We start from the raw sequence: 12193 nt of genomic DNA, 5'->3' as shown, positions 1-12193 counted from the left end.
GTAATACACTAATGCTCATTTAAGCGCACTCTCCATCTTAATGGTTTTCAGTCTGAGGAAGGCATTCTGTAGGGTTGTAGAAGATAAAGCTCCAATTTGGTCCACTTATGCTTTTCTTAGTCTTGTTTAGTTTCCCAAGCAAGATCTCAACTCGAGCTACAATTATGCTTCCTCTGCTGGCTACTATTGGCAATGACATGTCAAATCTTCGCAGACCCATGTCAATAATACATCAAAGCTGAACTGCCACACTAAACGCATGCTTCACATTTTTTTTGAAGAAAAACAACCACGCTCTCTTCCCTCCCCACGCCCATTTAAGTAATGGAAATGTAAGCCGTTGATACAAACACTGCAGCCCCAATTTTATCAGGTAAGTGCCTTGGGGGGTGGGGGGGGGTGGGGGGGGAGGAGAGGGGTGGAGGGAGGTCCGGAGGTGATAAACATTGGGGGGGGGAGGGCAGGGAAGGCCCAAGGTTTTCTTGTGAGGCCCAGAGTACTCCTGCTCCTCCTGGTTCACAAGGAAACAAAAAGTTACCTTCTTGGCACCCGTCTGGGCCTGCTTCTGCTTGGCGCCAGGCTTCCCCCCGGCAAGGTTGGCTGGGGGTGCCGAACATGCAACTGTACGTTAAAATCACATTGGGGTCCTATTTACAGCTTAGGACCCCAACTTATGTATATTTATGGGACCGTTGCTTGCCTGCAACGAGGGAATCGATGATACTCAAAACGCCGAGTGTGGCGTGAATAAAGTGAGTACCACATTTCCCCAATTTCAACCACCGCACACCCTGCTCTCATTGGACACAGAGGGTTAAAATCAGACCTGATGATTTCCTTCTACCAAGCATTATTCTGACACAAAATTTCACATCTACTCCCTGATGCCTTTAGATCTCCATCCAGATTAGTGGGGTGGTTGGGTTCACAGTTTTCCATTTTTGCATAGCTGACAGTCTAGAAAAGCTAACTGGCTGTTAGCACTTTTTCTTCTCACAACACACAAAATGACTTGCCCATCCAAACCAGGTGACTTGGCTGTTTTGGTTCTCAACGTTGCCCAAGTCCCAGGATTGTCAGTCATTTTCACTTTACCAGACCAAACTATAGCACTGGCTCCTGTTCTTAAGTCACCTGTTTTGGCTGGGCAAGTGTTTTCAGTTCATAGCTACAGGTGATGCACTTTATCCGTGTTATTAACAGCATGCACAAAGGAGAAGCAAATTTCATGTAATTTTGGGTGCAGATAACACTGACTTCACCGATCCACATATATATATATGTAAAATACCTTCACGCTCAGTTTCTTATATTTCTGACACAATTCCACTCTGACGACATTGCCTTGAATAACAGGTGGTTTTGTTTGGTAAAATTTCGCCATGGCTTGAGCTGCTGCACTGTGGGACATCTCCACAAATCCCTTAAAACACACACATATTGAATAATGGCAGATATCTGTAAACATGCTGAAGATTTTCAACATCTTGCATAGCCAGGTCTAGGTAACAATACAGAAAGTTAATTCAAGCAACATAAATCACTGCCACTATACAGAATTCTAGATTGTAGGTTTGTCGGACAAGTGATTTGACTGAGATTTATAAAATGATGATGGGAATAGATTGTGTTTGTGTATTCAGTTTGTTTCAAGCTTGAAGATCAAACTGAAAAGTCAGAATTGTGCTTAAGTATCACTGCTAGACTGAGTCTACGCCAGTGCCCAGATCTGCCGTTAGCAGATGAGGCAAAAATGAATGGCCTCTTCAAGATTTTAACTGGCTTGTTAATTTCTGTTTTAAGATCATTTTTGACACCGTTCAAGACTGCCCACTGGAATATTACCCTCCAATGTAGGAGCAGGCTACTGAGGACAAAGCCTAGGGAAGTAACGCACTGCCCAAACCTACAGCTTACTTTGAAGTTCAGTGGACATAACCTGAATGGTAAGCCAAGGATGGCTTTTCACTTCAGATAGTCCTTCCAGACTCACAGTGTAATTGAGGAATAGCATGTGGCTACATCATGCTCACATGAAAAGCAGAACATGCACTGTGAATGGCTGTTGAGGGCCCAGGTGGCAATTAGCATATTGTTCTGCGGTAGCATCTTGTTTCTTCAGGAAAAACAGATTGAGTGGACTACAAAATGAAAAAGTCACCAATGTAAGAAATTGCAAATGAGTGGTCTGATTAGACAATAGAGAAAGAAATGATACCTAGGAGGGACATGCCTTTTACACAGCACGAGAGGAAAAGTCGCAGGACTTATGTTCTAATATCGTCAACACTCAAAAGTGTCTTTTTATTTTTGTGCTTAAGGTGAAGCACATCAGTGCTGGTGAATGAAATTATTTTCCCCTTTTAGCCACTCACCGTCAACGTCAAACATTTGCCATCGTTCAGCAAAGCCCCTTCTACTTGCCCAAAAAGTGTCCTGTAATTCTAAGAGTAGTCCCTACTGCAACTGTGAAAATGTATCTATTTCCCACAGACATCCTTATGACTTCCCACGACAGTTTTGTGCTACGAACTGGTTTCCTTGGAGCAGAGGAGGCTGAGGGGGGACATGATTGAGGTGTACAAAATTATGAGGGGCATAGATAGGATGGATACTAAGGAGCTTTTTCCCTTCGTTGAGGGTTCTATAACAAGGGGGCATAGATTCAAGGTAAAAGGCGGGAGGTTTAGAGGGGATTTGAGAAAGAACTTTTTCACCCAGAGGGTGGTTGGAGTCTGGAACTCACTGCCTGAGAGGGTTGTGGAGGCAGGAACCCTCACAACATTCAAGAAGCATTTGGATGAACACTTGAAATGCCATAGCATACAAGGCTACGGACCAAATGCTGGAATATGGGATATTAGACTGGGCTTGATGGCCGGCGCGGACACGATGGGCCGAAGGGCCTCTATCCGTGCTGTATAACTCTATGACTCTAAGACTGCCTAAGTTTAATTTACATACAAATGTGACAAAATAGAGCATTTAGTTCATTGAGTAGTATTTTTTGTTTAATCTGTCAAATACCCAGTCTATTTGCTACACAGCCACCTAGGAACAGAGACAAAATGTCTCTTGCCTTAAATTGTATTCTTATTTACCTGGTTGTCATTTATGATTTGAAAGAGACTGTTATAATCATGTGACAATTGGATTGTCTCAGCATCTGAACTGCATTTAGCTTATCATGTGGATATTTGTTAGCCTGATGCAACCATGAGGATTGCACATTTAATTTCCTTTGTTCTTGGCTAAGCTTTGAATGAGTTAGAACATATATCTCAGATAGACTTCCCCTAATTCATCAATCCTTCTGAAACAAAGAGAGAGAGAGAGAGAGAGAGCGAGAGCGCGCGCAGAACATACATAGAGGGCTCTGCAGAAGGCTATAGGACATTATGAGGTCCAGGTTTATTGTAACTTTTAATGCAGGGTTGCTCTGTTTGCCATTTTTTTTTAAGTTCAAGGAATAGTAGACAAGTTCTGTATATTACAGTAAATCTGTTGCAGCCTTTGCTACAGTTAATTTATTTGTAATAAAACTCTTTAGTAGTTAATAGCCTAAGCCCTGGTCCTTACACTTTCCCAAATTAATGAAATTATGCGAGAGCACGTGGTACGTCCAGTAAGCCAATACAGTGGCAAAGGTTGCTGTTTGACCTCATGGCTCACTACAATTACCCAGATATTGGATGGTAAACTACTAGCTCGCAGTACTATCTAGTTACCCAAAATGTCTAAATGGGGTGTTGTTTGTGCAATTCTCTTCATTAGTAACTTGTACTTATCCTCATGATATATGGAGACTGTGAACGAATGGATATTACATTTCCATGCACTGATGCAATTCAAATTGATCCCAGTTTAGTCAGTACTTGTGCTTACCTCACCCTTCGCTTTGATCAGCAATATGTTAGTAATCTTCCCAAAGAGCTCAGCAAGGTGGATTAAATCATCATTAGTGCATCTGCCCGGTGCCATGTCGCCGATGTAAACTACTTGTCCAGGCTCTTCTTCAGTATTCTAGGAAAACAGAAAACGTCTGATAGTAAGAGGGACGCCTGTCACAATGCAGATGCCATGTACTGCTGAATCCATACAGTACTTCCCAAGTGTTGCACAGTGCTATCAGTGGCCAACACACTGCTCAGATCACACAGCACTACACAACATCACAACATGCTTTTAAAGTTTACATTTATTGACAGCCTTTGCCTCTAATTATCTTCACAAAAATGTTCAGTTAAGGTATTAATGTTTGAATCATTCCTAGGAGGGCTGCACACATCTTAGTGGTTAATCAAGCATTCTGCACCGCACCCCCCCCCCCCCACCACCGTCGGCCAGTCTACTGCTTTGCGGGTGCGGAGATGTACCAGTTAGAAGAACTTAGAATGGATTATTTTCAATAATTTGCAAGTACATAAATAAAATAACGCATCATATTTACATAAAGGAAAAAAATTGGATTTGTGTACAATAGTAAATAAATGTATAAAGTGAAGTCTAGCGTTGAAATCTTTGTGTCTTATTTCACACTGTTGCATCACAGTTGCAGCCAGGGACGATTGCCACTGTGTTATAACCTATATAGTGTACTAAGGAAAAGATCAGAGCAGTTCCAGAAAAGGAGGGTAAAGGGGCCATCAGATGGAAGGAAAGATAACAGGGACTTCGTTCATTCCCCCCACCCATCCCAATCCAGATCATTCAGTGAGTACATTAGATATAATCAGATACATCTTCATTTCGATCTCTGACACTCCTGGAAAAATATTCCAAAGAGCAATAACCGTAGAAATTTCATCTCACTAAAAAACAGCAAATATACAATTCACTCCAAATGCCAAGGTTTTGAACCAAGACAATAAGCTTGCCTGGCGCTAGAGAACACCTGCTGGAAATATGTACGAGCGATGAATCAATCTCCTGTGTAGAGGTTCAGGGGAAATATTGACAGGCAGCCCAAAAAACAATCTTAGCTGAGTAATAAGGTCATTACTAAAACCCTTTTAAGGATCATGTCACAATACAGTACAATCAGGCAATTCCAACAAGTGTTCACATTCTCTAACTTGTGCTATAGTCAGCCTCCAAAGGTGAAGGACAAGATGTGAAATAGGTCTAATCCGATAACTTCAAATGTCTCTCACAAAGTCTAATACTTGCAGAAAGAGTACATCACAGAACCCATTTTCTCCTTTATGTTCGGGATGTGCAATGTTCCTACACCACAGCAATCACAGCCAAGGACACAGGAGGCAAACTGGATTCTAACATCTATAAGGAATCAAGCTTCAAAATTCTTGTAGCAAGAATTAACATCCACAAAGTAATTCAGTCAAACTGAGCTTCACATTTTAAAAAGTAATAAAACAATGATATAGGACCCAGGCATTGGTAAGGATCTATGGAGTTCAACATATTTTTTCCAAAAAAGGTTTTACTTATGTAATTTGTCTCTCTATATAAATTATATCCCACATCTTCAGTCCACCTCGCAGTCACCTTTGCTGCAAAGAGGACAGATGGTCATTTTGCTTACAGATTGCTACCTACACCCACTGCAGCCAGTTTCCAGGATGTGCTGGAGGTAGCCAGGTATGACCATTCCCTTAAATTTTCTCTCAACTTGCAGAGAAGCACTACAGCCTTCACTTGGCATGGAGCAGTTCAGGAACTAAGTGGAACAGGAACCTACACTTACCCCTCACTCGAGCACAGAGGCACTATCGCATATGTATAAAAATTCATCAGCAAAGGGAATAGTGCCAGACGACTGGCGGACAGCTAATGTGATTCCTATATTTGAAAAGGGAGATATAACAAGTCCAGGGAACTATAGACCAATTAGATTAACATCAGTGGTAGGAAAGATAATGGAATCCTTACTCAAAGATGCAACAGAAAAACATCTAGAAACCAAAAATACAATAAAGAATAGTCAGCATGGATTTCAAAAGGGAAGGTCATGCTTGACCAATCTTATTGAATTCTTTGAAGAAGTAACAGAAAGAGTAGACAAGGGTAATGCAATAGATGTAATATATTTGGATTTTCAAAAAGCCTTCGATAACGTACCGCATAGTAGTCTCATGACTAAGGTCAGGGCATGTGGAGTCAGGGGACAAGTAGCAGAATGGATAGCAAGCTGGCTACAAAACAGAAAATAGAGAGTAGGGGTTACTCAGATTGGCAAAAGGTGGGAAGTGGTGTTCCACAAAGATCGGCGCTGGGACCATTGTTGTTCAAACGATTTGGACTTGGGAATCGGAAGTACTATTTCAAAATTTGCAGACAACACCAAATTGGGGGATATAGTTAATACTGAGGAGGACTGTGACAAAACACAGGAAGACATTAATAAACTTGAAGAATGGGCTTGTAAATGACAAATGAATTTCAATATAGATAAGTGTGCAGTGGTACATTTTGGTAGGAAGAGTAAGGAGGCAACATACTCCTTGGAAAATGGGGTAGAGGAGCAGACGGATCTGGGGATACTGATACACAAATCACAAAGTAGCAACGCAAGTTAATAAGGCCATAAAAAAGCAAACAAAGCACCGGGATTCATTTCCAGAGGGATAAAATTGAAAAGCAGAGAAGTTATGTTAAAATTGAATAGAACCTTGGTTTGATCATACTTGGAGTGCTGTGAACAGTTCTGGTCTCCATAATATAAAAAGGATATAGAGGCACTGGAGAAGGTGCAAAAAAGATTTACCAGGATGATACAAGAAATGAGAGGTTATACCTTTCAGGTAAGATTGAACAGGCTGGAGCTCCTTTCTCTAGAAAAAAGACTGAGGGGTGGCCTGATAGAGGTCCTTAAGATTATGAAAGGGTTTGACAGGTTAGACGTGGAGAAGATGTTTCCACTTGAAGGGGAGACCAGAACTAGGGGCCATAAATATAAGACAGTCACTAATAAATCCAATAGGGAATTCAGGAGAAACTTCTTTACCCAAAGAGTGATAAGAATGTGGAACGCACTACCACAAGGAGTAATTGAGGCGACTAGCATAGGTGCATTTAAGGGGAAGCTAGATAAATACATGAGGGAGAAAGGAATAGAAGGATATGTTGATGGTGTCAAATGAAGGAGGGTGGGAGGAGGCTCTGTGAAGCATAAACACTGGCATGGACCTATTGGGCCGAATGGCCTGTTCCTGTGCTGTACATTCTATGTAATTCTATGGCTCCACGCTAACACTTTGCATCACCTAGCACTCATCATAAATTTTAATGGTACAGGCTAGCATGGGTTGGTGGCTGTATTTCTTTTGACTGAAAGCGAACATGGCATCAGTCAATGGGAACTTGAAGACTTAACTCCAAAAGCTCAATAATTTTCAAAAATTTCCCTCTCTATAGCCAAATACCTCTATACATAGGAACATGAGAATAGGAGAAGGCCATTCCGCCCCTCAAGCCTGTTAGAAACATTGGAACAGGAGATGGCCATTCAGCCCCACGAGCCTGCTCCGCCATTCAACTAGATCATGGCTGATCTGTACTTCAACTCCATTTACCCGCCTTAGCTCCATATGCATGGATACCCATACCTAACAAAAATCCATCAATCTCAGTCTTGAAAGCTCCAACTGTCAACAACAACTTGCATTTACATAGCGCCTGTAACGTAGCAAAACATCCCAAGTCACTTCACAGGAGTGTTATCAAACAAAATTTGACACGTAGCCACGTAGGTAGATATTAGGACAGGTGACCAAAAGCTTGGTTAAAGAAGTAAGTTTTCAGCAGTGTCTTAAAGGAGGAGATGTAGAGAGGTGGAGAGGTTTAGGGAGGGAATTCCAGAGCTTAGGACCTAGGCAGCTGAAGGCATGGCTGCCAATGGTGGGGTGAAGGAAATTGGGGATGCACAAGAACACACAGTTCTCAGAGGGTTCTAGTGCTGGAGGAGGTTACAGAGATAGGGAGGGGCAAGGTCATGGAGGGATTTGAACACAAGGATAAGAATTTTAAATTTGACGCGTTGCTGGACCGGGAGCCAATGTAGATCAGTGAGCACAGGGGTGATGGGTGAATGGGTCTTGGTGTGAGTCAGAATATGGTCATCAGATGAGCTGAAGTTTACAGAGGGTGGAAGATGTGAGGCTGGCCAGGAGAGCATCTATAGCCGTTTTGGGGAAGAGAATTACAGATTTCTACTACCCTTTGTGTGAAAATGTGCTTCCTGATTTCCCTCCTAAATGGCCTAGCTCTAATTTTAAGATTATGTCCCTTCGTTCTTGATTCCCCCACCAGAGGAAATAGCTTCTCTGTATCTACTCTAATGAATTCCAGTAGCGGGTCAAATATCTATTTGTGTGTGGAATTTGAAAGAATGAGGAAGAACGTATACTGTTTAAACATTATAAGAGAATCAACAAGTTACCTTCAATGTCGACACCAAATAACTCTGATACCTGCGCACTTTAACTTTTTTACCACGGACTGTTAAAGGCGTTTTCCTCCTGTAGTATCTAACCATGTCCATCGCAGCTTTCTCTGATTCCATTTCCAGGAAGGCCTTGCAGTTATAACATTGATAGCCATTAGCAGGCAATTCACACAAATTATTTACAATTACTTACATTCCTACTTACAATGGATTTATACCCATCTATTAATGCTGCAAGAGATGCATGAGAATGGTCTGTTGTGATTTGTTCTCAGCTTTTACCACCCTGAGAAGCACTTATGCTGTTTGAAATCACTCTACCCTCCCCCCAACCCAAACATACCCCGATCAAGATTGAGACGTTATGGGGAATGGCACATTACTTACCAATAAAGTTTCAATCTGAAGTAGGCCTTCAGTTCCTCTACTCAGCAAAGGCAGAGTGAGATCTAGAGAACCAGTGAAACTACTTCCAAAGGTACTACAACAGAAAGGCATTGGGCCAAATTAATGACCACTTTTTTGCTGAGGAATGTCCAGCTAGATGCTATCCTCTCACAGCCGCCTGTTCATACTTCTTGAAGCTTCAAGTTAAACCCTCTTGGGCAGGAAAAGTAGCTGTGGCTCAGTGGTAGCACTCCTCGCCTCTGAGTTGGAGGTTGTGGGTTCAAGTCCCACTACAGCGACTTTAGCACATAATCTAGGCTGACACTCCAGTGCAGTACTCAGGGAACACTGCACTGACGGAGTGCCGCCTTTCGATTGAGACGTTAAACAGATTGATGTAAAAGACCCCATGCCGGTATTCGAAGAAGAGCAGGGGAATTTTCTGGTATTCCGGCCAATATTTATCCCTCAACCAACATCACTAAAAACAGATAATCTGGTCATTATCACATTGCTGTTTGTGGGACCTTGCTGTGCGCAAATTGGCTGCCACCTTTCCTACATTATAACAGTGACTATGCTTCAAAACTACTTCTTTGGATGTAAAGTGCTTTGAGATGTCCCGAGGTTCTGAAAGGTGCTATATAAATGCAAGTCTTTTTTTCTTTAAATACATTTGGTGCTTCTTCAATTCAGTGGAAAATGAGATTCTTAGCTTTGCAAGGCAGTGCATGACAATACCATAAGCTACCATCGTTGCACTGTATTGTAAACCATCCATGCGGTCTGCTGCAGTTATTTCGCTGCTTGTCCAACATCACTTCATTCTTACCAGTAGCTAGAACATAGGTGGTAACTGGATCAAACAGGTGGAATGCTTGTGCACAAATGTCACCCCCCGTAAGAAGCCTTCTGTATCTGAAACATCCTTTGCAGGTGTCAAGTAGCTTTGATTCCTTCTAAGGAGGAAGTAGTGCTTTCCCCTGAGCAGGTGATCTGCTGTGTTTTATCCACACCCAGAAGACCAAGTCCAAGTCAGATTGGGGCTGTGTAAACAGGACATCTTGGGACACAGTGGCACCTATTTGGGCATAATGCCACAGCTTCTGCTTGGAGCATGTTTTCCTAGACAATCTTTGTTCTGGCCCACATGGTTGTGGTAAAGGGAACCCTTTAAAGCTTGACAGGTAAACATATCTATTAGATCTAATACAGTATTTTTGCTCATCCTTAGCTGAGCTAGATCTGATATCAGGTGTGAGGCAATTCGGCCACTGAACTTATCAAAAGAAATATATTCTGAGCCATCACACTGTCTACAACCTCCTACTCAGGCACAAAGACTTTGCATTTGCTTCCCCTCTTCCTCCTTATCAGAAAATACTGAAACGTCAACTTGTCCCTCAGCAAAATGCTACTCAACTCAGGTGAGTTGCTGACACTAGCCTCTTATTTTGGACAAGGTGCCATTCCTTGCATTGGAAAAGGCATCACCCCCTTTTCTTGTACTGGTGCAAAACCAATTTTTGTATGATTAGCATGACTGGGACCTGTGAATACTGCTCATGTCTGTCACTGTTTTCACAAACTTCCTAAATTTATTAAAGGGGATTCTCAGTCAATGCTTTAACTTTTGTGCTTCCTACAAAGAAAGTACAGCTCAAAGGAACAGGCCATTTGGCCCAACAGGTCCATGCCAGTGTTTATGCACAACATGAGTCTCCTCCCCACCCTTCTTCATCTAACCCTGTCAACATATCCTTCTATTCCCTTCTCTGGATGAAGAAGTTTCTCCTAAATTCCCAATTGGATTTGTTAGTGACTATCTTATATTTATGGCCCCTAGTTCTGGTCTCCCCTGCAAGTGGAAACATCTTCTCTACGTCTACCCCATCAAACCCTTTCATTATCTTAAAGACCTCTATCAGGTCACCCCTCAGTCTTCTCTTTTCTAGAGAAAAGAGCCCCAGTCTGTTCAATCTTTCCCAATAGGCATAACCTCTCATTTCTCGTATCATCCTAGGTAAATCTTTTTTGCAACTTCTCCAGTGCCTCTACATCCTTTTTATAATGTGGAGACCAGAACTGTTCGCTTCTCGGATAAGTGTTGCTGTTAGTGCATCTGTGTAGGAGTGACTTTTAGCTGCGTTGTAGTTAATCTGACCCAATACTGTTCCAGGAGGTATGACAACTGTTTCCGATGGTACCAAAGGTTGTGTTGATAGAGGCGATGTAATTGCCTGGATGCCAGGTGAAGACAAAGGCTCACTGGTCAATTAGTGCTTGTTGATGTGGAGCCAGCAACCAGAAAGTTTGATTTGTGAGCACTATCAGAAAAAGTTGTGTGGAATGTAGAGGCCCCAGTGCCTGCTCCCTGGTTGACCAAGCTGACGTAGAACATAGCTCAATCATTTAATCAGCACATCCTGAAAGGAATCATCTAGTGAGCAGATCCTACTCACAGCCAACTTCTCTATTTGACTGAGCTTACCAAGCTGAATCCCAAGGTCTTCCAACAATGGGTCAAAATGAATTCAGATGTTTTGCAGATAAGGCTTCCCTTCCAAGAACTGAGTTAATCAAAGTGCCTGTAAACTTGAGTCTGGAACATACTTGAAAATGTCATGCGATGATGAAAAGCAACAAAGACAAGTCTTATGGATGTTGGTTGCTGGAATTCATGAAGACTGGCAATTCTTGAAGACCTTGAAGCTAGTTGTTGCCATCTGTCAGCAGTTGGGGACTGAGGTTGACCAGGATTGTATCGAATTGAGGAATGTCCGAGGAGACTGTGCTCCAGAATGACACTTGTTGAATGGCACGTAAACTTATTTTCAGCCTGATCCAAAAACTAAAAGTCCTGAATTTAAAAAAAATCTTCCATTCTGCTCAAGGGGCTGAAAGAGAAAACTTAAATTTGCTAATTACCAAAGCAAATTAATTAGCGCTGATAGAGCCTACTCTGATGTAGCAACAAAGGTCTGCTGACTACAACAGAAGAGAAAGAATTGAAGGCGTGCCTCAGATCAAGGAAGTAATATATAACAGAGTAGGGGAAGACACAAATATGTAGTAAAAAATAGATAATAAAGGAAGTTTTGTATAAAAAGGGTGAAATTGGCTCCAGGCAGGCTAGAATAAAAGGACTACTGATTCACACCTCATGGATGAAATAAACAAAAAACTGATCACCATGGAAACCTGCATAACCTGGCTGTCCACTGGCCAAAGTAAAACGGACTGTGTTACACCTCAAGGATGATACAAATGGAAGACTGATCTCTGTGGAAACCTGCATAACTGGGCCACATCAAAGACAATGGATGAAGGGAGTGCCAATCAATTCCTGCGCTGTATTTGAAGGAGCCTATTTGTCTTTCCCAAAACGCTGTTGAGGCT

At 42.1% G+C, this 12193-nt stretch overlaps 1 protein-coding gene across 1 annotated transcript in view; it reads right to left on the bottom strand.

Annotated features, from left to right (window-relative positions):
* Positions 1 to 12193, bottom strand: part of LOC137332223 (uncharacterized) — a 63969-nt gene that overhangs the window by 21966 nt on the left and 29810 nt on the right. Inside the window, exons 12-14 of the mRNA XM_067995915.1 lie at positions 8402 to 8536; positions 3886 to 4023; positions 1292 to 1423 (exon numbers count right to left, since the gene is read on the bottom strand). Coding sequence (XP_067852016.1) covers positions 1292 to 1423; positions 3886 to 4023; positions 8402 to 8536 — 405 coding nt within the window. The remainder of the gene's footprint in view (positions 1 to 1291; positions 1424 to 3885; positions 4024 to 8401; positions 8537 to 12193) is intronic.

The sequence above is a fragment of the Heptranchias perlo genome, chromosome 14 (assembly GCF_035084215.1).
Source record: "Heptranchias perlo isolate sHepPer1 chromosome 14, sHepPer1.hap1, whole genome shotgun sequence".
Taxonomy (NCBI): Eukaryota; Metazoa; Chordata; class Chondrichthyes; order Hexanchiformes; family Hexanchidae; genus Heptranchias; species Heptranchias perlo.
Note: the sequence above shows the minus strand (reverse complement) of the source record. Positions and strands in the feature narration are given on the sequence as shown.